This window comes from Protopterus annectens, chromosome 5.part0 (assembly GCF_019279795.1).
Source record: "Protopterus annectens isolate FY-2018-M chromosome 5.part0, PAN1.0, whole genome shotgun sequence".
Taxonomy (NCBI): domain Eukaryota; kingdom Metazoa; phylum Chordata; order Ceratodontiformes; family Protopteridae; genus Protopterus; species Protopterus annectens.
In genome coordinates, this window is record NC_056735.1 from 978228731 (window position 1) to 978254830 (window position 26100).

Here is a 26100-nt window from a genome sequence, read left to right on the forward strand (position 1 = left end):
ACTTGGTAATCAAACCCAGGATGTTCTTCGTGTGTCACTGTTGCAGTCATCACATTTGGGATATCTGCCTGCAGGTAGCCCTCAGTCTGCCTGAATACCAGAGTCTTTGGATTTCTGCATCAGATGCTGTTGCTTTTTTCATGACATCAGGACGTCATGGGTACAAAACATGCAGCCTATGCCATTACATCAGTTTTTCTTGCCGTGCAGTATCCAAAGCAAAAGCAGTTCAGAAGTGCTGGTTGGCCGCCTCCTGCATCATCTGTATAGGCCCAGACGACAATGTTCCTCGCTGTCGGTTTTGTGCCTTGTTCAATGCCTGAACTATTTGTCATTGAGCTATTTTTGTCGCTAAATTCTTTCGCTCTCGTTCTCCGTATTCCGAAATGGCTTCGATAAGCCATCCAACTACCAATCTTCCTAAAAAAATGTAAGGATAAAGACAGAGACAGACCACATAGGCCGGTACTCAGTGAGGCACCTTTGCAGCCCCTGATACCCGCTTCTACAGATTCACAGGCCTCTGCTGAGACCCTTTCGGAGTCCGGTATGCCATGAGTTACTACTTCGTCTGTGGAACCTGTGGATGTCTCTACCTTGGATGGGTCCGGAGCCGCTGTGCAGGCACCAGCTTCTGAGGGTGTATTCCAACCTTCTGATGTTCGTATTAAACAGAAGTCTTCGTTTTTGACCAAAACTACCGAAGTTCTCAGGTCCAATGTTTGCACTTCGCCTAGAAAACCGACGACCAAAGCACATGCTCAAGCTCCCATGCCATGGAAGCAAATGCTTAGAATGACTGAAGACGGTATAACTTTTAGGGGGAGCCAGCCTTCCCCCTCTATAAGACAAAGGACTGATTTTCCTTCTGATTCTACAGACCATGAGCCTGATGACTCTGATCCTTCTGATTACCAGGGCATTCCCTTATCTGCCTATGAAGATTCAGATGCAGAGGATTCCATCCCTTCTGCCCCCCCCCCCCCCAAGTGGACTTTTCTTTTGGTGAAACCGTGCATACTTTAAGAGATCATTTCCGCTGGGAATGCCACGGCTACCCACAGTCCAAAAAGAGACTCAGAGACTTTTTTGACTTGCCTCAGCACAGGCCCCTAGCTATACCCCCTGATGTTCTTCATGTTTCACTGTTGCAGTCATTACATTTGGGTAATCTGCTAGTAGGTTGCCCTCATTCGGCCTGAATAACAAAGTCTTGCGTCCTGCGTCGGTTGCTGTCTCCTCTTCCATGACGTCAGGTCGCCAGGGTTATAAAACATGCAGCCGACGCCATTTTATTCAGTCTTTCTTGCCGCTCGGTGCCCGAAGCAGAAGCAGTTCACAAGTGCCGGTCGGCCGACTCCTGAAATTTTCACATTCGAGGTCCAGAACCAAAGTCTTCAACTAAAGCTAAGTACCCCGTTGGGGAAACTTTTTCTTGCTCCTACCAATGTCAGTAAAAGTTAATAGTTGCATTACTCGTGGGAAGCAAATACCTCATAAAGATTTTCATTTGTACTGTATTCCTTGCCTAGGCCCAGATCATAATGTGCCTTGCTGTCAGTTTTGTGCTAGATTTAACCAATGCACTATTAAGCATTGGTATATTTTTGCTTCAAAATATTTTGGATCCAGATTTAATTACCCTGAAATGTCATCGGTTAGCAATCTGACTACCGGAGGTCACAAAAAAATGCAAAGAAAAAGATAGAGACAGACCGTCGAGGTCTAAAACCGATGAAGAAGCTTCTCCTAAGCCAGTCACTGGTTCACCGGTTCTCAGTGAAGCGCTTGCGTGCCCCTGATACCCACTACTTTTGAGTCGCAGGCGTCTACCGAGACCCAAGCAGCATCCGGTATGCCACGAGATTCTCAGTGTATTGAACCTGCGGATGTCTCTCCCTTGGATGGGTCCGGAGCCGCTGAGCAGGCACCGGCTTCTGAGGGTGTTTTCAGGCCTCAACATTTTTACATAAAACCAACACCAACTAGTTTCTATGTCTAAAAAAACGACGCATGAGCCATGTGCTCAGACCCCTATGCCTAAAAACAGATGATCAAAAATGGCTGAGGACTTAATTACCTTGATTGGAAAAACCTGGAACCTACTTCCCTCTGAACTTACCATACTTCCCTCAACTACTCTGTTTAAAAAGAAGCTTAAGCTCTTCCTAAAAACACACTGGATGTGCCCCTGTTCTAAACCGGACTGACCAACTTATCCATTTTTACCTGAATGATTCAAGATTCTCATCTCTGAATCTACTTATTCTCTCTAACTTATTTTGCCTTCTTTTCTCTAAATCTATTTCTTATTAAATACTACTATGCTTCCTCTCCTTCACAGTCCTAGCTTGTACGGAATTCATTAAAGTGACTCATATTACTTCTAGATTTATTACCTAACTGCTTCTCTATTTCATTTTTCCTTATCCTCCTTTATTTACCTTCATCGACACTATTGCTTTTTTCTCTTCTCTCCACTAGTACTCTTTAGTAACATTTAAATGTAACTTCTTATTAACTATACTAAGTCTATTGAAATATGTGTAACCTTCGTTATGTACTTGTAAACTTGCAGCCTTCTCTGTTTAAGAAAATGTATATGCATTCTAAATATGTATTTTCTGTAGATGTGAACTTTGTTTAAATTGTGTGGAGCTTTTCTCCCCGGGCCTCTACTGAAAATGGACATATATCCAGCTAGACTAGCCCGGTAAATAAATGTAAAATAAAAATAAAAATAATTGATCAGGTGTTCCCAACCCCCCCTGCTAAGAGGCCTAGGCAAGACACTGATTATGAATCTTCAGATCAGGTTTCCATTTCTTCTGATTCCTCTTCTGATCAGGAATTTTCTGTTCCTCCCTATGAGGATTCAGATGCAGAAGAATCCATCCCATCTGCATCTCCTTCTGAGGATTATTCTTGTGGTGAAACCTTGCATACTTTAAGGGAACATTTTCTTTGGGAAAGTCAGGATTTCTCTGAATCAAAAAAAGAGGCTTGGGGATTTCCTTCTCCTTCCTCAGCATAGGCCTTTGGCAGTACCTCCTGTATTAGACATTGTTGATGATGTATTTTCAGAATCAAGCATGGCTCCTGATTCCCTACCTCCGGCTCTTAGTAAGCCAGACAGATATTACAGGGTCCCTGACTCCCACAAATTTCTATTCAAACATCCTGCTGCTGATCCTGAGACTATATCACAGGGTCCCAAAGGTGTAAAGGCCTCTAAAGCCAAAAATCCTACCCCCTCTGATAGAGATTCCAGGGTGCTGGATAGATGGGGAAAGAAGATTTATACATCTGCAACCTTGGCAATTAGGGCTTTAAACTGCCAGTTTCATATGCTTAAATATCAACAGCATGTTATGAGCTTATTAAACAGAAAATGATGTTGATTTTTGATTGTGTGGAAAATAAAGAATTACAGGAGTTATTGCATGCAGAAGAACAGGTTGGAAAGCATACCTTGCAATGTGGTTTTGATTCTTGGAGGCCTCTTGCAGGGCCGCAGTTACTGGATCTGCGATTAGAAGGCATGCCTGGCTCAAGGAGCAAAATCTGCCTGATCATGTTAAAGCTAAATTGTTGGATGCCCCTTTACAGCATGATACTCTGTTTGGTAATAAGGCAGAAGAGGTTTTAAAGAAAATGGAAGACAAAGCTAAATCTATGCAAACTGTAAAAGATTTCTTACAAGTGCAGCCACCCAGGTTCAGTAGGCACTGGCCTGCTAAAAATTGGCCCTTTTCTGTGTCTAACAGAGCCTCTCAAGGCAAATCCAGGCACTCAAAAGGCTCTAGATACCAATCACAGGGTTCTTACATGTCAAAGCAATGGGGTGCCTCCACCTCCAAATCTGGAGGAAACAAAGCACAACCCTACGGTAAGCAGTCTCAATGATTTCCCTCTACCTTCACCAAGCACTTATCTCTTGGCAGCCCCCTTGGGGGGAAATTAGCACATTATGCTCAAAATTGGCATTTAATTACCCAGGACAAGTGGGTATTAAAAATAGTATCCCAGGGGTACAGATTTCATTTTCATACTTTGCCAGTTCCAAACGGTTGGCCAGATCTGCCATAAAATCAATGGGCAGAGGCACAGAAACAAATTACGTCCCTCATGGAGATGGGGGCTATTCAGCCAGTACCAGAACAGGAAAAAGGAAAAGGTTTTTATTCAAGGCTGTTCCTGGTACCCAGAAAAGATAATGCATCGCGTCCAATACTGGGCTTATCGATTTTGAACACTTACCTGGACATTCCAAAATTCAAAATGCTGACTTTACAACAGCTACTGCCTATGCTGGGCAGGAACACTAGGTTAGTGATTCTAGGCTTAAAAGAGGCATACCTGCATATCCCAGTAAGGGAATTGTGCAGAAGATACTTCTGCTTCAAGGCAGGCTTTTTGCATTACCAATTCTCTGCACTGCCCTTTGGCTTATCTACTGCACCCAGGGTCTTTACAAAGAGCCTGGCACCAGTAATTGCATTTTGCAGACAAAGAAGCATACAAACTTATCCTTACCTGGACGACTGTCTCATTCAAGCAGAGAGCAAGGACATTCTTCTTCAACATTTGGCATTCGTAAAAAGGCTTCTAACATGCCTAGGGTACACATTAAACGAAAATAAATCACAACTGGTCCCCTCCCAAATAATTACATTCCTGGGTGCAAGCTTGATTACAACTGCCCAGATGGCTTACCTTACACCAGACAAACAAAGGCAACTGACAACATACTTCAAACAGATGGCAACAAAAACCCAGTTATCTGCAAGACAAATTCTGCAGGCTTTGGGGTTTATGGCATCCTGCATTCTACTAATTCCATATGCAAGACTGCATATGAGGAAACTTCAGTGGTACCTAAAAAGTTTATGGAGTCAACATTGTCACAGTCTGGAAACAATGATTCCTCTCATTCCCTGCCTACAGCAGGAGTTTCTTTGGTGGGCAGAGACATGTCACCAAAACAAGGGACTGTCATTCACTCTACCCCCTGCTACCCAAACCCTAACTACAGTCGCTACAGACTATGCTTGGGGGGGGGCCCACCTGGCGGGGAGATGCATTCAGGGCATATGGAGCCCAAAACAAATGCATCTGCATATCAACCAGAAAGAGACGCTAGCGGTACAGAATGCTCTGACAGCCTTCAAGGACTTACTTCATCCAGGACAACTACTGATAAAGACGGACAATGCCACGGTTATGTGGTACATAAACAAGCAGGGGGGGTACACATTCCTACCCCTGTTGCAGACTAGCCATGGCATTGTGGAACACAGCCTTGACTTACCAAGTACATCTTCAAGCTCAATTGCTGCCAGGAAAACAAAATACTCTGGCAGATGACCTAAGCAGAAATCTTATGGACCCGCACGAGTGGAAACTGGATCCACAAATCTTCAGCATGGTAACACAGAAATGGGGGAGCCCAGACATAGATCTTTTTGCCTCTCCCCAAAATTATCAGCTGGACAAATTCTGCACAAGGACTTATCACAGACAAGCATGGAAAGTGGATGCCCTATCCTTCAGTTGGAAAAACGTCTTAGTCTATGCCTTTCCCCTTCTGCCTCTTCTCTCCAAGGTCTTACTAAAGGTCAGGCAGGAAAAAACAAAAATGATCCTAATTGCTCCGGACTGGCCTCGCCAACACTGGTACCCAGTCCTAAGGAATATGTCTCAACTCCCTGTTTGGTACTTGCCTCAAATACCTCATCTACTGTTTCAGCAGAACAATCAAATTCTGAACACCCAGCTCCAAACTCTGAACCTTGCAGCATGCCTGATCATTTAATTATTCAAACAACACCTCTCAGTAAATCTGTGATGGATGTCATTTTGGAAGCTAGAAGGCCTAGTACTAGAAAATCTTATGCTGATAAATGGAAGAGATTCTGTGCTTGGAACCAAGCACAAGGAACAGACACAGCAAAACCAAATATTCCTCAGATTTTACAATACTTGACTGAGATGCTTGACAAGGGCCTATCTTTTTCTTCAATAAAAATCCATGTCTCTGCCATCTCGACTCATTACAACATGGAGCCTCCCATCTTTTCTCATCCTCTACTAAAACAGTATCTTAGAGGAGCATAAAATTTAAGGCCTCCCAGAAGATCACCAACTCCTGCATGGGACCTCAATTTTGTGCTGGAAAAAACTCACCCTGCCTCCTTTTGAACCAGCAGCTACTGCGGATATAACATTTTTATCTTGAAAAACAGCTTTTCTTTTGGCAATCACTTCAGCATGAAGGGTTTCAGAACTACAGGCTCTCATGGCTGTGGAGCCTTTTATTGCATTTTACCCGGACAGAGTGTCTTTCAGGACCAATCCTTCCTTTATACCTAATGTGGTATGCAATGTGGCTCTTAACCAAACTATTCACCTGCCAGCATTTTACCCAAATCCACAGAATAAGGGGGAGCGGATTCTGCATTCATTGGATGTACACAGACAACTAAGATTCTACTTAAACAGGACCAAGTCTTTAAGAAAGTCTGAGCAACTATTGGTGGCATTTGCTTCAGGATCAGAGGGGAAGGCTATATCAAAGCAGACTATTTCTAAGTGGATAAGCCACTGCATTTGTTTCTGCTACTTGCACCATGGTAAACCTGTGCCCAAGGGAATCAGGTCACATTCCTCCAGGGCTGCCTCTACCTCAGCAGCCTTTCTCAGAGGAGTTCCACCCAAAGACATTCTAGAAGCTGCTACTTGGAGCTCTGTGCATACCTTCACAAAGCATTATCATTTGCCTCTCTTCTCCAAATTCAGGGCAGGCTTTGCCACTGCAGTTCTGCAGGGCCTTTTAGCCGCCCCTAATGCTATTTAGGTCCATCCTCCCGTCCATAGCTTTGGGATTCTACCTAAATGTAATGACTGCAACAGTGAAACATGAAGAACATAGTACAGTTGTGTACACTTACCATAAATGTAGATGTTCGAGTGTATTCACTGTTGCAGTCCAGGTTACCCACCCGCCATCCCCCTTTTCTATAACTTCTCTTTCCTTCACTATCTTCTACAGCCTTTGTGGTGTATTTGCTTTTAGATGAAGGTAAAGTTTATGTTGCTAAAAGTGCATTTATATATATATATATATATATATATATATATATATATATATATATATCCCCATTTGGGGGGCACTTGACATCTGGGGCAAGAAAAACTGAATAAAATGGCGTCAGCTGCATGTTTTATACCCCTGACGACCTGACGTCATGGAAGAGGAGACAGCAACTGATGCAGGACCCAAGACTTTGTTATTCAGGCCGACTGAGGGCATCCTGCCAGCAGATTACCCAAATGTAATGACTGCAACAGTGAATACACTCGAACATCTACATTTATGGTAAGTCTACACAACTGCACTTTCTAGAGATTGTAGATGATGTCTTCTTGGAATCCAGCCTTACCCCTGTTACCCTGCCTCCAGCGGCCAGGAAACCTGACAGGTACTACAGAGTACCTGACTCCCACAAGTTTCTCTTTAAGAATCCTACTGTGGATCCTGAGACCATTTCCCAGGGACCTAAAGGCATTAAGGCTACAATAGCCAAAAGCCCTACCCCTTCGGACAGGGACTCTAGGGCTTTAGACAGATGGGGTAAGAAGATATAAACCTCTGCTACTGTTGCCATCAGGTCTTTAAATTGCCAGTTTCATATGTTAAAGTATCAGCAACATATTATGGAGCTAATTAAACAGAAAATTATGTTAATTCCTGATTGTGCAAAACAGGAAAGATTTACACATGTTAATGCATTCTGCTGACCAAGTTGGAAAACATACTTTGTAATGTGGTTTTGACGCTTTAGAAGCATCTTGCAGGGCTGCTGTCACTGGGGCTGTTCTTAGAAGGCATGCGTAGCTTAAGGAACATATCTTGCCAGACTATGTCAAAGCAAAATTACTGGATGCGCCATTAAATCAAGAACGCCTGTTTGGCAATAAAGCAGAAGTAGTCCTCAAAAAGATGGAGGAAAAAGCTAAATCTATGCAAACTGTTAAGTATTTCCTACAGGTACAGCCATCTAGATTCAGTAGGCATTGGCCTTCTAAAAACTGCTCCTTTCCAGTCCCTCCCAGACCTTCTCAGTCCTAACCCACGGGCAGCATACCACCACAATTACAGTCTCAGGTATGCAGAGATATAAGCAATGGAGTGCTCCCACCTCTAAAACAGGAAGTAGTAAGCCAACATCCTATGGCAAAATCTCACAATGACATAGCCTTAATTCTTCCAAGCCTTGCCCAAGTACTTCCACCCTTAGGAGGAAAACTTGCCCTACTTGCAAAAAACTGGGAGTACATCACCCAAGACAGATAGGTCTTGAGCTTTGTATCCCAGGGATACAAATTCTACTTCCACTCACTGCCATCCCCAAGCAGATGACCAGACCTCCCCCCAAACCAGTAGGCAGAGGCCCAAAAGCAAGTACTTTATCTTCTCAGTATAAAGGCTATTTCATCTGTCCCAGCAAAGCATAGGGGACAAGGTTTTTACTCCAGACTGTTTCTGGTACCCAGGAAAGAAAACTCTTGGCACTCTATCCTGGATCTGTCTATTCTCAACTCCTTCCTGGTGGTTCCAAGGTTCAAAATGCTAACTCTCCAACAGCTGCTTCCTATACTAGCCAAGGACTCCTGGCTGGTTACACAAGACTTAAAAAGAAGTTTATCTGCACATCCCCATAAGGGAATCTTGCAGGAAATACCTATGTTTCAGAGCGGGTTCTATGCATTATCAGTTCTCTGCACTTCCCTTTGGCTTATCTACTGCGCCACGGGTATTCACAAAAGGCCTAGCTCCAGCCATTGCATATTTCAGGCAGAGAAAATTTCAAAATGACACATACTTGCACGATTGCCTGATTCAGGCAGTTAGGAATTGCTGCTCCAGCACCTGATGTTTGTAAAGAGACTTCTGACTTCACTGGGATAGACCATCAACTAAAAGAAATCACATTGGGTACCCAGCCAACAGTTTGTATTCCTGGGAGCAAGCTTGAACATAACTTCCCAGATAGCATTTCTCACTCCAGAAAAACAAATGTATTTGACAAACAACATCAATCTACTGGCCACAAAAAAACAGCTATCTGCAAGAAAAATACTGCTAGCCCTAGGGTTCATGGCCTCTTGCGTTCTACTAATTCCATGTGCAAGATTGCATATGAGGAAACTTCAATGGTAGTTAAAAAGTCTCTGGTGAAACTTTCTCAAGACCTGGAAACAATGATTTCTATCATTCCTTGCCTAAGGGCGTAGTTTATTTGGTGGGCAGAGGCCTGCTACCACAACAAAGGACTCCCTTTCACTTTACCCTCTGCCGCCCAAACCCTAACAACAAATGCATCAGACAATGCATGGGAGGCTCACATGGCAGAACAAGGTATTCAAGGCAAATGGAGCCCAAAGCAAATGCACCTGCATATCAATCAAAAAGAAATGTTAGCTGTACAGAAGGCTGTGACAGCCTTCAAATGCCTTATTCTTCCAGAGCAATTATTGATAAAGACAGACAACACCACAGTTATGTGGTACATAAACAAGCAGGGAGGAACTCATTCCTACCCACTTTGCAGGTTAGCCATGGCTCTGTGGGATACGGCCTTGAGCAACCAAGTGAATCTGCAAGTTCAATTCCTGCCAGACAAACTAAATTCACTGGCAGATGACTTAAACAGAAATCTAATGGACCCGCACAAGTGGAAACTGGAACCCAAATCATTCAAACTGCTGATCCAGAGGTGGGGGGCACCAGAGGTGAGCCTCTTCGCTTCCCCTCAGAACTTTCAATTGAGCAAATATTGCACCAGAACTCCCCACAGCCAAGCATGGAAAGTGGATGCTCTGTCCTTTACTTGGGAAAACCTCTCAATCTCTGCCTTTCCTGTTCTGCCCCTCCTCTCGAAGGTTCTACTAAAAATCAAACAGGACAAGCCAAGGACAATTCTGATTGCACCAGACTGGCCACACCAGAACTGGTACCCACCTTTGCGCAGTCTGACAGTACTGACACCTTGGCACCTGCCTCAGACCCCCTCCCTGCTGTCCCAGCAGGAGGACCAGATTTTGCATCCTCGGTTACAAACCCCGACCCTAGCAGCCTGGTTCATCCCCTGAACCCTCAGTAAACAGGTGCTGGATGTCATCCTGGAGGCAAAAAGGTTTACTACTAGAAAATTCTATTCAGAAAAGTGGAAAAGATACTATTCTTGGAGCCAGTCTCAAGGAATGGACACAAATGTGCCCAGCTCACCTCATATATTAGATTACTTAACATAAATGTTCCATAAAGGCCTATCCTTCTCATCAATTAAGATTTATGCCTCTGCCATCTCAACTCATTATAATACTAAGCCACCCCTCTTCTCTCATCCTCTGGTCAAACAGTTCTTGAGAGGAGCCAAAAATTTAAGACCCCCCAGAAGAGGTCCCACTCCAGCCTAGGACCTTAACTTTGTATTGGAAAACCTCACACTTCCACCCTTGGAACCTGCTGCTTCAGCAGAGTTAAAATTCCTCTCCTGGATAACAGCTTTACTTCTAGCCATCACTTCAGCAAGAAGAGTGTCTGAATTGCAGGCCGTTATGGCCATGGGACCCTTCATTATCTTCCATGCAGACAGGGTTCCCTCAGGACTAATGCATCATTTATGCCAAAGGTGGTATCTAGTGTGGCTTTAAACCAATCCATTCATTTGCCAACCTTTTCCCCTAATCCTCAGAATACAGGGGAAAGGATCCTGCACTCCCTGGACGTGCACAGGCAGCTTAGGTTATATCTGGACAGGACTAAACCTTTCTGGAAATCTGACCAGCTGCTAGTCAGTTTTGCCTCAGGGGCAGAGGGCAAACCATTTCTACGTGGATAGCACACTGCTTCCATTTCTGCTGCAAACATCATGGGAAACCTGCCCCCACAGGGGATCAGAACGCATTCCACTAGGGCTACGTCAACCTCTACAGCATTTCTCAGGGGAGTCCCTGCCAGGGAAATCCTGGATGCTGCAACCTGGTGCTCTGTACACACCTTCACCAAGCATTACCACTTACCTATCTTTTCTAAATCCAGAGCTGGATTTGTTACAGCAGTCTTACAGGGCCTGCTTGCCAGCCATAATGCTTCTTGACTGCCTCCACCCATCCTCAGCTTTGGGAATCAACCCAAATGTGATGACTGCAACAGTGAAACACGAAGAACATAGTACAGTTGTGTACACCTACCATAAATGTAGATGTTCGAGTGTATTTACTGTTGCAGTCCTGGATGTCCTTCATGGATGCATCTGCAGTCATAACAACTGGGTTGTCCTGTCGTCAGGCAGCCCTTCAGTCGGCCGGATTCCAAAGTCCGGGTCCGGCTTCGGCTGATGTCGCACTTCACCCGACGTCATCTCTGTTGGACTTCGGGTATAAAAGCATCAGCCGACGCCATTTTCCTCAGTCTTTCTTGCCGCGTGGCGCCCGAAGCAGAAGCTGTTCGCAAGTGCCGGTCGGTCGGATCCAGAGATTACTTCTACCGAATACTACTTCGAAGACTTCTAAAGCTAAGTACCCCGTTGGGGACTCTTTCTTGCCTCAGCCGATGTCAGAAAAAGTTAATAATTGTTTAACCTGTGGGAAACAAATACCTCATAAAGATTTCCACTCTTATTGTCTGCCTTGTTTAGGCCCAGCCCACGACGTAGCAGCCTGTTCGCCTGTGCTTCTTTCAACCGACGACGCTTAGGCGTCGGTCGGAGTTTGCAGAACAGTTTTTCGGATCTGATTTTGCGTACATTATGCCGCCGGATCCTCCGACTTCCCAATCTGCCAAAAACGCAAAGATAAAGACCGACACTGCGGTCCGCGTTTCGGCCGAAACCATGGTTAAGCAAACGCGAGTGTCTCGGTTTCGGCTGAAACCGAAAACTGATCAAAGTACAGCTGAACCTATCTCTACAACTGAGGCCCCTGCTACCACTCTTGAATCGGCCTCAGAAATTTTATCCACTACGGTGGTTGCCACTGACTTATCAGACACCATTCCCTTGGATGTCTCTACCCCAACACGTGGTGCTGCTAGGCCTCCAGCAGCCATGTCCATTAAGGCCTTCGCCAGGGCTAAAGCAGCCAAGACTACTAAAACAGTGCCTGTTAAACCCCTCACAACCAGGCCCTCTTCTAGTTCTCAAATGCTTACTTTGGCAGAAGATTTAATTTCATTAATTAGAGGATCTCAATCTCACCCAGACAGGGCCTCTCAGCCCCAGAGAAGAGACCTAGGGCAGAGCCCCTGAGCCAGTGTCCTCTGATGATTCTGCTGATGAATCAGACATAACTGACCAGCCAGAGGCTCCTTTCTCCAATTTTGAAGATTCTGATGCTGAAGAATCCATTCCAGCTGCTTCCCCACCAGAAGAATTCTCCTTTGGGAAACCTTACATGCCATGTGAGAGCAGTTCCAATGGCAGCAACAGGATTTTTCAGACTCCAGAAAAGACTTAGGACCTTTCTGCACCTCCCACAGCACAGGCCCTTAGCTATACCTCCTGTTCTCTCTGTGGTGGATGATGCTTTCAATGATGTCTGCTCCGCTCCAGATTCTTTACCCCAGCCCCTGCCAAACCAGACAGATTTTACAGGGTGCCAGATACTCATCACCACCTTTACAAGGCCCCCTTGCAGACCCGAAACTATATCCCAGGGTCCCAAGGCAGTAGCGACCATAGCTAAAACCCTATTCCTTCTGAAAGGGAAGCAAGGTCATTAGACAGATGGGGTAAAAGGTCTACACTTCAGCTACTCTCTCAGCTAGAGCTTTAAACTGTCAGTTTCACATGATACAATACCAAGAGTTTATGCTTGATCAGTTAACTAAAAAACTAACCACTGATGAATCTCTTGATAAGAAATATGTATTAGAAATGGTAAATAACATACAACAGGTTAGCAACCATTCCTTAAAATGTGGCTATGATGCACTGGAGGCTTCATTTAGATCTGCCATGACTGGCACAGTGATAAGAAGGCATGCATGGCTAAAGGAGCAAGCTTTACTGGATCATGTTAAAGCTAAGTTGCTAGATGCACCTATGGATAAGACAAGTTTGTTTGGTACACCTGCCCAGCAGGTTATGAAGAAAATGGAAGAAAAGGCAAAATCTGTTCAAACGGTTAAAGATTTCTTGCAGGTTCAACCCCCAAGGTTTAGCAGGAACTGGCCTGCCAAAAATTGGTCCTTTCCTGACTCCACAAAATTTCAAAGGGGCAGGAATAGACGTTCCAGAGGCAGAAACCAATCCAGAGGAGGTGCCTACAGAGGACGACAGTGGCAAGGTAACAACAGAGGCACAGACACAACCACTGCCACTACATCAGCACAACCACAGTGACTTAACCCTAAATCCGCCTACCAGAGAACAAATAGCAGCTCCTCTAGGCGGAAAGTTAACCTTATTTTCAAAGAACTGGCACTACATAACAAAAGACAAGTGGATTTTACAAACCATAGATCAAGGTTACCGGTTTCACTTCCACACTTTACCAGTCAAAAGAGGAATGCCAAATCTACCTCCAAATCAAAAAACAGAGGCTCTACAACAGATAATGGAGTTGGCAAACATGAGAGCTGTGGAAAGAGTGCCAACAGCAGAGCAAGGAAAGGGGTTCTACTCCAGACTATTCCTAGTTCCAAGAAAGGAAAAAGTTGGAGACCAATTCTCGACCTGTCCACCTTAAATACATACATCATTGTCCCAAAATTCAAAATGCTGACCCTACAGCAACTTCTTCCCATGCTGGGCAAGGAGTCTTGGCTGGTAACTCTAGATCTCAAGGAGGCATACCTGCACGTCCCCATTCGACCAATCTGCAGAAGATACCTCAGATTTCTTGCAGGATCAGAGCACTATCAATTCTCAGCATTGCCCTTTGGCTTATCTACTGCCCAGAGTATTCACAAAATGCCTGGCATCAGTAATCGCCCATTGCAGACTACAGGAATTCAAATTTACCCATACCTGGACGACTGCCTGCTACAAGGGGACAACAAAAGCAAGCTGACAACAGATTTACAAAGGGTCATTTACTTGCTACAAGCACTGGGATACACAGTCAATTTACAAAAGTCAAGGCTGATACCATCCCAAACAAGGACATTCTTGGGCTGAATTGGACACAGTAAAACAAATGGCATTCCTGACTACAGAAAAACAAAAGAACTCCCTCTTTACTTCTTGGCACTAACAAAACTGAACAAGTTAACAGCAAGAAAAGTACTGCAGGCCTTGGGCTTCATGGCATCATGCATAATCTTGGTCCCATTTGCCAGACTACATATGAGAAAACTACAGTGGTACCTAAAGAATTTATGGTCCCAACACAGACACAGCCTAGAAACAGAAATCCCACTAATTCCATGCTTAAAACAGGAGTTCCTATGGTGGGCTCAGGCATGCCAGTCAAACCCAGGCCTACCCTTTCGCAGATGTCAAGCAAGCCAGACCATCACAACAGACGCTTCAGACCTAGGATGGGGGGCCCACATGCTGGACAAATGCGTGCAAGGACTGTGGACACAGGATCAACTTCACCTGCACATCAACCTAAAAGAAATGCTGGCAGTAAAACTGGCAATCCAAAAGTTCAAACCATTTCCCAAAGAGGGCCAGTTGATGATAAGGACAGACAACACCACAGTCATGTGGTACATCAACAAACAGGGAGGCACTCATTCATACCCCCTATGCAGAATGACTTTGGAGCTGTGGACCCTGGCACTCAGCTACAACATCCAGTTACAGGCAATATTTGTACCGGGAAAAGAAAATACTCTAGCAGACATATTAAGCAGAACCACATCGGATGCCCACGAATGGAAGCTGCACCCCGACATCTTCAAGACCATCTCAAAGAAATGGGGAATGCCTCAGATAGATCTATTCGCATCACCTCTCAATCACCAGCTCAAATTCTGCACAAGGACATTCCACCCACTAGCATGGAAAGTGGATTCGCTCTCCTTCAGCTGGAAAGGCCTAGCAGCATATGCATTCCCACCTCTTCCCTTGATACACAAAGTACTACTAAAAATCAAGGAAGAACGTCCAAGGATAATCCTGATAGCTCCAAACTGGCCAAGACAACACTGGTACCCACTGCTGAGGAGCATGTCTCGAACAATATGTGGCCAATACCCTGATGCCTTTGATGTTAACTCAGAACAACTACAGCATCATACATCCAAACCTAAAAACGTTGCAACTGACTGCATGGAACATCACATAGCAGCAGCTAATCCAGAACTTTCCCAAAGAGTTAAAGACATTATTCTTGAAGCACGCAGACCTTCAACAAGAAGGAACTATGCTGGAAAATGGAAAAGGTTTGTCATTTGGAGTACGGAAAGAGGAAAAGATGTGTCAAACATAGATATGCCTAACATTCTGGAGTATCTGGCCGAACTTCTTCATTCAGGCCTGTCCTACTCCTCCATCAAGATACATGCATCAGTTTGATTCCAAGATGGTGGTCGGCTAGTTAGCACCCTAACCACGAGCTCCTACCGTTAATTTTTATTTTATGTAGCCTTAACTGTTTCTTAATGGTAGTAATTATTACTCGCTGATATAAGAGGCTAATATAATATACCTGAAGTCGTTTGGTGGTCTGTTCTCTGGTAAAAACTGTATTTTTACCTTTAACCAGTTTCTGGGATAAGGAATTCGAGTATCCAAGAGGCCTGTGTGAAAATTTTGTGCCTGACAGGATTCGCGCTTCTAGCAGTTGGCGCTCCTTACTTCTGTTCTGTACATCGGTATCCAGGTATGACAGAAAGTGCGGAGAATATGGATGCCCAGAGTACCAAGGCAAAAATCTCCTCAATTCTCTCCCCTGAGAAAGATAACACTTGTAAAGGTTGAGAACTTCAAAACAGCTGTGGATAGTAGTTCTTCAAATAATAAAACAAATGCTAAGACAAAACTGAACCGAATCTTCACATCGACGATCTGAAAGTAGCGCTTCAACCAATTCAGGATGCTATCCAGGTTATATCTGACCAAATGTCTGGTCTTACTAAATCTGTTAACCAGTTAGTACAAAGAATGGACACGCTAGAGCAAAAAACACAAAATAATGACTTTAAAATTAGTCAAGTGTCTGATGTAACAAAAAACAATTCTGTGCTTATTGAGGAATTACAAACTAAACTAACAGATCTTGAAGCGAGAAGGCGTAATAATATTATTATTAGGGGGCTACCTGAAACATATGATAACCAAAACCTTATTTTAATTTGTGGTCAGATTTTCAGTGCACTTTTGGGTCCGAGTTTTACAGCTGATAAAATAATAATTGAGAGGGCACATAGAGCCATTAGACGTAGACAGGATTCGCAATTCCCTCGCATCATCTATACCAAACTGTTGAACTTTCAGGATGTTCATAATATTCTACAGTCAGCAAGAAAGCAAAAAATATTGGTATGGAACAGTCATAAAATTACTTTTACTCAAGACTTGCCACACCAAATAAAATTGAATAGGCAGAGGTTAGCTCCCTTTTGTGCTGATTTAATTAAAAGAAATATAAGGTTTCAGATGAGATACCCGAGTGTCCTTTTATTTACATATAAAGAGGCTAAATATTCAGCGAGTACTCCGTCTGAAGCTAAAGATGCTTTTATTAAAGCCTTCAATTCTTATCCAGTGTTATAAAAATGTATTTGGTTAACTCTCAGTTTGCCTTACAATTGCGCTGTGAAGAAATGCTGTTCGTTTACAAGTGCTGATATATGCAAGTGTTTTATGCGAGTAATCATTTGTTCAGCATGAGTGGTTGTTCAAGGACTATTTATATAGGCTGTCAAGATTTATCTTTTGGCAAATATACAAACAAAGTAAGTAAGCCTTGCTGTTGGTTTAACACTGATTTTGGTGTGGCATGATTTCTTTGTTAACTTGAACTATAAAGTGAGAAAACTCGAGTAGGAGTTGGATGACTGTATGATTCTTCAGATGCCAGTAAACAACATGATGTTCCGGAATTGGTGACTGTAAATGGTGTCATGATTAGTTCTGGAGATTATTTTCCTGATACATTTCCTCCGTGTGGAGTTGCGTGAGAATTCTGGCTCTCATTTAACTGTAATAGGCGGAACCACTGCTTATGATTCTGTCGCTGAGATGCTGATATGCTTCGCTTCATGTGGTTCTCACTTCATGAGGTTTCCTACAGTGACAGTTCATTGTTCTGGTCTTCATTCTGTAGTTATTTAAGAAATGGTGGATACATTTTCTCCGTGTGGAGTTGCGTGAGAATTCTGGCTCTCATTTAACTGTAAAAGGCGGAACTTCTACTTATGATTCTGTCGCTGAGATGCTGATATGCTTCGCTTCATGAGATTCTCACTTCATGAGGTTTCCTACAATGACAGTTCATTGTTCTGGACTTTATTTTGTAGTTATTTAAGAAATGGTGGTATAGTTTAATATATATCTAATGTATTACTTGTTAATGTCTGCCTTAATGCATGCGGTGGGGTCTGGTTTACATGACTCAGTTAGGATATAAATGGCTTCTCACAGTTTTTTCATGGGGTATTTGCAACTTAGTTCAGTATGTGCATGTATTATGTCCAGTGTTCTTATATGTCGATTTCTTATCTTAAATTCTAATTTTTACTAGTGTTGTTGAATATGCACTAAAATATAATCTTAAAATTTAAAATATAATCTTATAGTTATTTTAGGTATGTACCATACAAATGTTTACATTTTATAAATAATATTTTTTTAGTTTTAATTTTTTCTGAAAAATCGCATATTTATAGGTTATAGTTAGTTAAGTTAATTTTACTTTTCCTTTTATTTATGGCTAATTTCATTGTTCTAGATATGATCTCGTGGGTGTTGGTTTATGGGTTCTAACATGGCTGTGTCTTGGAAACATTGTGTGATGTATATATGTACATATTGTTGGAGTATTAGTTTGTTACTTAATTTTTATTCTTTCTTTTGTTATAACAAGAATTATTATGCTAGCATTTCAAAAGCTTCACAGATGTATTATATATTATTTCCTTCCATTAGTTTTGAGGGGTGGGTAGGCACTGGGGAGGTATGGAAGGATTCTCTTTGCTGTCATATTTTGTTTTTTTCTTTGTCCCTTTTCTATTCTTACCACTGTCATTTCATGATTATAGATAAAGGAAAGTATGGAAAATATAGGAGAAGATTGAAAATAAAAGTCAGCTATGTATTTACGAATAAAAATGAGCGCTTTTGGTTTTTACAAAGTCACCGTCTTTATTTATTTTTTTTTTTTAAGGCTTTTCCTTTCCTCTAAAATAGGTGTATACTAGGCCCACTAAGCTTATTGTATTATGACTTTATATATAGATTCGTGGAATATTAGAGGGTTGCAAAATAAGTCTAAAAGGGCGCTTATCTGTCACTTGATTTTTAAATCATATGCTAATATATGTTTCCTTCAAGAAACACATTTGTATGATAGGGATTGGGCAGGAGTAAGAGAAAAGAAATGGGTGAAACTTATTATTTCTTCAGGTAATAGTTCTAGTGCTAGAGGAGTAGCGATAATTATTAAAAAATCTTTCCAGGGTACCATACTTAATATAAGGTCTGATGTAAATGGTAGATGGTGTTTTTTCACATCTCAATTTCCTAATATTAATAAACCTATTCTATTTTTTAATTTATATGGCCCGTGTTCTCAGCAATATATTTTTATTGCAGAAATTCATAATATTTTAGCAACATTTAAAGACCATTACATTATAGCTGGGGGTGATTGGAATGCTGTTATTGATCCTATTGTAGATCGTTCTAATAAATCTTCCTATTATTGGTACAATACCCAATCCTCCTCTGCCTTGGAAGATTTGATGTTTGACCTTAGTCTTACTGACCCTGTTTCTTTGAAGGACCAGATAACGAAGAGGAGTTATACACTTATTATTCAAAATGCTCCAAATCTTGGTCAAGATTGGACTTCTTTTAATCTCGAATTTCTTACACACTTTGATATTGTTCTATTCTTGGATCCGAGATCCATCTCTGATCACTCTAAGATTTCAATGAATATTAACCCCATTCAAAAAAAAAATTCCCCCTCTAAATATAATAATTGGACACTCAATAATAATTTACTTCAGTAATAAAGACATTATTCAGGAAATTACTGAAATACTATCTAATCTTACCCTTAATCTGGATAGTTCTGATATACCCTTAGATATACAATGGGCAGCCTGTAAAGCTTATATGAGAGGTATTTTAATTAATAAAGCCTCTTTTCTTAAAAGGAAATATAAAGACAAAGAAATGGAACTTACAAATAAACTTCTAACTAGAAAAACAACAAAAATAAATGTAGATCCCAATAGAGATAATTTAATAAATGACTTACAATTCCAATTACTTCAACTACATAAACAGAACCTAACCATTTTTGAACAAAGGATGATTGCAACCTACTCTGAATGGGCACAAACTCCATCTAAATTTCTTGCAAAATTAATTAGAAACAATCAAGAACCTCCTAAGATATCTCGCTACACCTTAATAATAAGATTTATAACTCTGACCAAGAAATAATACAACTTTTTTCTAACCTTTTTCTGACATATATTCTAATGGAAGTACAAGTAGTACTACATAAAAATATGATTGAGTTTCTTAATTCTATTAAATTTCCCTCCATAAGTAAAAGTCAAGGTGACTTGCTTTCAGCTCCTATAAGCCTACAAGAAATTCAAGAAGCTATCTCGAATCTTAAGGCAGGGAAATCACCTGGTCCTGACGGATTTACAGCTGAATTCTTTAAAACTTATAACTTATTGATTTCCTCTATATTATTAAAAGTATATAATTATGTAATAAAACATGGTATCTCAGATCTTTATTGGAATACTTCAAAAACGATTTTAATTTTAAAAATCAAAAGGACAAATCAGATCCGCACAATTATCGCCCCATTTCTTTGATTAATATTGACATTAAAATTTTAGCCTCTCTTTTAGCAAATAGGCTTAGGAAAATTCTTCCTTCTATAATATCCAAGGAACAATCAGGCTTTATGTCAGGTAAACATACTTGGGATAATACCTTAACTTTAGATTCATTAATGCATATTCTGAAAAAGACAAAAATCCAATTTATGCCTTGATATTAGATGCATTTAAGGCTTTTGATAGGGTTAACTGGATGTTTCTTTTCTTTCCTTATCATATTTCAATATTCCCCTTCTTTCATAGATATGATTAAAGTTTTATATAATAACTCCTCGACTTGCTTGTGGATAAACAAAATTTTATCAAAACCAATACGAATAACTAATGGTACTAGACAGGGTTGTCCGCTATCTCCTTTCCTTTTTAATATATTCATTGAACCCCTATTTCTTTATATAAAATCAAATACATTTCATGTGATTCCTAGAGTAATGAATACTATAGTTTCTTTGTCAGCTTTTGCTGATGATTTAATTATTTACTTTCAACTTCCTAACACTGATCTTCATAAGATTGAATCTTCCATTGAGGCCTTTTCTAAAGCTTCAGATTATCAAGTTAATTTTCAGAAATCTCACATCTTTCCTATAAATCTTCAGGGATATAATCCAAGTTATTTTCCCTTGTCTTCCTTTAAAATTACTTTCGATATTAAATATTTAGGGATTTCCTTTAATCACAATGTTTCATCTACATTTCAAAATAATCTCCTTAAATCATGGTCCAAAATAACTCTTGATATTCTTAGGTGGCAGAAGTTGAAATTATCTCTTTTGTCTAAAGCTGCTATAATTAAAATGAATATTCTACCTAAAATTCTCTTTCAATTCAACTCTGTAGATCAGGTAATACCAAAGTCTTTTTTGACTAAAATATGTAGGATTTATCTAAATTTATCTGGTATCCAAAATCTGTGAGAATTGCATATAATAAACTAACTATTCCCAAATCGGGTGGAGGACTGGGACTGCCAAATTTTCAATTATACTACTTCATCATTTCGCAAGTAGGTTATTATGTATTTCCAAATTTAAATTAGTAGATTATAATTCTTATCCCTTATGGTCTAAAATATGGTTTCAACATGTTATAAGTCTGAATTTGAACTGAGGCCCTCCCTTTCTCGTAAAAGATTCCTTTAAAAATCTCAAACTCTCAAATAATTTAAAACATAAGATTATTATTTTTCAAAACTTAATGAAACTTATAAATTTGGATAAAACCTTTCCCTTACTTCAACCCTTACATCTAAATCCTAATATTACAATTAATAATCTTCCTGTTAATCTTTCTAAATTCCCGGAAATTAAAAGCTTAGTGGTCTGGGATTTACTTAAACATAATAATGAATCATTATCTAACCTATGTGTGATATTGAAGATTAAGAAAAAATATTTATCGATAATCAGACAATTGAGAGATATTATTAAGTATAAATTTATACATCTTTTTGATAATGGACATAATATATCCTTATTAGAATCTGTTTTGCATAATCTTACTATTCCCAAGAAAATGATTTCTAATTCATATAAACTTATATCATCTATGATAAATAATAGTCCATGTCTTTTTTCAAACTATTGGAATGGTTATCACCCTCTTCTTTCACATAATCAGAAGCTTTTGTCCATAAAAAACACTATTAATTTCTCCCCATTTAAGAATCCTTTTACACACAATTGATGATTAACAATAATACATATTTTACTCCAGCTAGACTAGCAAAATCGACTCAATAAATCTCCTTCTTGCTCCTGCTGCTCAGCACCCTACGCTGATTTATTTCATATCTTTTGGTCCTGTTATCATACTCATAAACTTTGGACTTCGTTAAAGGTCCGTCTTCAAAAAATGGGATACCACAAATCAACCCTTTGTTGGGAATTAGCCATCCTTCACATACCTATGTGTACTCTTTCTTTATTTGATACCCATGTTTTGGTCTTTTATGTTCTCTCATGAAACTGTACATCTCTAGAAATTGGATGGATCGTACTAAGCTTTGTTGGAATAACTTTAAATCATTGGTATTTACATACATGGCTGCTCACAAATTCATTAGTAAGAGTCCTAAGAAGAGTGCCCTTTATCTAAAAATCTGCTCCAAAGTTAATACACTTCTCCTTATTTCTTCTTGATTTAATTCAGTGGTTTGTAGTTTTAATTCCAATATTTAGTACTATTTAATTACTGTTATATTATGTTTTTCTGACAGCTGGTGGGGTTGCTTGTTGAAATTTTGTGACTTTTAGTAGTATACTGTGTATTTTATTTATCTTGTTATAACTTGTTTGGTTTTTATTGTATTAAAACAAAATTGCCAATAAAAATTTTTTTTTGAAAAAAAAAAAAAGATACATGCATCAGCTATTTCAGCAGAATACAGCTTTGATCCACCTGTTTTTTCGCACCCTTTGCTCAGGCAGTTCCTCAGAGGAATCAAGAATGTAAAACCTCCAAGGAAACCACCATTACCAGCTTGGGACTTAAACTTTGTGCTAGAAAAGTTGACACTATCACCCTTTGAACCAGCAGCAACAGCAGACCTACAACACCTGTCATGGAAAACTGCTTTCCTACTGGCAATTACTTCAGCAAGGAGGGTTTCAGAACTACAGGCCTTAATGGCAGTGCAACCCTTCCTAATCTTCCACCAAGATAGAGTGTCCATGAGGACTAATCCTACATTTATGCCTAAGGTGGTATCCAGAGTGTCTTTAAACCAGGCAATCCACCTACCTACCTTCTTTCCCAACCCACAAAACAGAGGGAAAGAATACTGCATACCTTGGATGTACATAGACAGCTACGCTACTACTTGGACAGAACAAAAATAGCAGAAAGACTGACCAACTTTTTGTAGCCTATGCAACAGGAAGGGAAGGAAAAGCTATTTCCAAACAGACAATCTCCAAATGGATAGGAAATTGCATACGATTCTGTTACTCCTTCCATGGAAAACCAATTCCACAGAACATAAGACCTCATTCTACAAGGGCAACAGCCACTACCACAGCCTTCTTACGAGGAGTGGCAACCAAAGACATTATTGAGGCGGCTACTTGGACCTCCGTGCATACATTTGCCAAGCATTATAATTTGCCTCTATATTCCAGATCCCGAGCAGGGTTTGCCACTGCTGTACTGCAAGGGATCCTAAACACACCATAATCTACTTTTATCCTCCTCCCTAGTTGGCTATGGTATTCTACCCAGTTGTTATGACTGCAGATGCATCCATGAAGGACATAGTACAGTTTTGTACCTACCATAAATGTAGATGTCTGAACTGGATAGCATCTGCAGTCAGGATTACCCTCCCTCCTTCCCCTCTGTGGTACTCCTAGGGTGTTTACCCTCCTAATAGCTAGCTGGTGGGGGGGAGTCTTTTATGGTGTATTTGTTTGTATATATGTACATACATGCTTATTTTTATGTTTACCTCTATCTTTTTGGAAACATTGGCATCTATCCAAATTTTAGCCTTCAAAGAGGGCTACTGGCATCTGGGGCAAGAAACACTGAGGAAAATGGCGTCGGCTGATACTTTTATACCCGAAGTCCAACAGAGATGACGTCGGGTGAAGTGCGACATCAGCCGAAGCCGGACCCGGACTTTGGAATCCGGCCGACTGAAGGGCTGCCTGACGACAGGACAACCCAGTTGTTATGACTGCAGATGCTATCCAGTTCGGACATCTACATTTATGGTAGGTACAAAACTGTACTTTACCCTCCCTCCAGCCCCCTGACTTTCTCTTTACTTCTATCTATCCTTTTTGTTTGGAATATCTTATATCATTGGTATTTTCTTTTTCCTGGGGGTGTTCCACACCATGTAATTGCTTCCTATTTAGGGGGCTCCTGACAACTGGGGCAAGAAAAACTGATGTAATGGTGTCTGCTGCATGTTTTGTACCCATGATGTCCTGACGTCATGGAAGAAGCGACAGCATCCGACACAGAAATCCCAAGACTCTGGTATTCAGGCTGACTTGAGGGCTACCTGCAGGCAGATAACCCAAATGTGATGACTGCAACAGTGAATACACTTCAACATCTACATTTATGGTAAGTGTACACAACTGTACTTTTCTTGTGCTGCTTTCATGGTTTTACCCCTCTGTAGTATTAGTTTGAACAGAAATATAGCATTGTAACATTTTGACCTCAGGGAGAAAGATAGCCGTTTTACCATAAGGCACTGGTGCTCTTGTAGATGTTGTCATTCTTTCTTTGCACCTTAAACCCTTCCCGCATTCCTACATCATACACACACTTTTCTTTACATAGTACACTCTGATATTTTACACAGGGTGTTAAATATACAGGTGGCTGTCATTTTCATAACCATTTAAAGTCATATACTTTCCTAATCCACTGTATCATGTAAATCTTTTTCATGTGTTAAAACACTGCTCACTGATCAGTACTGTGCCCTGCAGCTTCTACAAAAATTTATTTTAGAAAAGTTGGCCTTAATATTCACCCATGGATACAGTCTGTCTTACACAGGCTTATAGTACAGTTTGCAGAGATTGTTAACAGAAGGAGTTAACTTAAATCCTGTGATCTGTAGCATGTTGATTATTTTAGTGTCAGTTACTAAATTATTTGTAGTAGTATAATACAAAGTGTGAACTTAGCAGGTTTAATCTCTCACTGTGTTTCCTGTATGACACTAGCAGCCTGAATTAGGACTTGAGCAGAGTGGGTTGACAGATGGGAAGCAGATGAAGACTACAAAACGAGGACATAAGAGGAAGCAGAAAGGCAGCGAAGAGGAAGAAGCCGGAGTGCCCAAGGACTCCACTTACAGTGACTTTACAGACAAGGAGACTACATTCACAACAGACGTTGGCGATGAGACCAGTTCCACAGTGCAGGGCATTCAGCAGGTTAGTCTGTTCATTTCATTTTACAGGATGAAGCCTCAGTGCTGCAGTGTTCATTTATTTATTTTTTTATTTATTTTGTCGGCTTATCCACAGGATCTCTGTCAGTCATGATACAAACCCAAGGCAGTACAAATATCTAACTACATAAGGTTACTAGAAGTTGTGATACACAAAACAGTAACTGAAAGAAATGGCAAAGAGTGACTGTCACTCAAAGTGGTAAATTACTTCAAGTAGTATTGCTGTAAAATACTGTGAAACATATAAGTATGTGGTATTGTATATATTTTGTTAATGCAGTTACAAAGCAGTGAGCTGGCTTCATGGTTTATACAAGATACATCACATCTCACTTTGAAACAGCAATACTAATATGTCTATGTCAGTGGTGTCAAGGACTCTGAAATTAGTGTATAATAGTAACATTTATGTACTGCATGTGAGAAAAATTTTAGAGATTTGTGAAACTTAGCAGAGTAACTGACTGCTTGCATATAAAAATGGAATTTGTAGTTAGCCAGCAGAGATATGGTGATGTATAGATGGGTGTATGAGTTGCAATATGCAGTCAATATGTGGCATTGTTGTAAGAGAGAGTGGTAAAAGGATCCATTGTTGGACATCACAGACTGAATTACCAACACTGCAACAGTGAAGCCCATAAACAAATGGAGCATTTAGCTGAAACCTACTTCATTTTTTGTAAGACTGCAAGCCACAGAACCCCATATGGGGAGAAGATTGTTTGCAGTATCCTTGCTGCATAAATATTGTCGTTCTAAGGCTGTGTAACCTCAGTAGTGGGCAGCAAATACTACTTGTTTTTTTTTTCCATTAAATCCAATTACTTAATTTGCATAAATTGTGCAGCTTCTGATTTGAAATTTTTACCTACTTCCATTTTGGCTTCATCATACTTTTTGTGTTATGGTAATGGTGTTTTTTCATATTAGTGATGTCAAATGCAGTGTTCATCAGTAAAATTTTGGTGAGTGTTTACATATGGTAGACCAGGGCACTGATAGAATTGAGCATGGTACAGTACATTGGCAGATGGAGTAATGTGAAGGAAGAATTTCAGAAGCAGCTACCTGTTGCTAATTCATTAAACATTATGTTGTGGGTATGTTACAAACATGGCATTTAGAC

At 40.7% G+C, this 26100-nt stretch overlaps 1 protein-coding gene across 1 annotated transcript in view; it reads left to right on the forward strand.

Moving 5' to 3' along the window:
• Window positions 1-26100, forward strand: part of PRDM15 (PR/SET domain 15) — an 852733-nt gene that overhangs the window by 755539 nt on the left and 71094 nt on the right. Inside the window, exon 23 of the mRNA XM_044071950.1 lies at window positions 24739-24951. Within this exon, the coding sequence (XP_043927885.1) occupies window positions 24739-24951 (213 nt within the window). The remainder of the gene's footprint in view (window positions 1-24738; window positions 24952-26100) is intronic.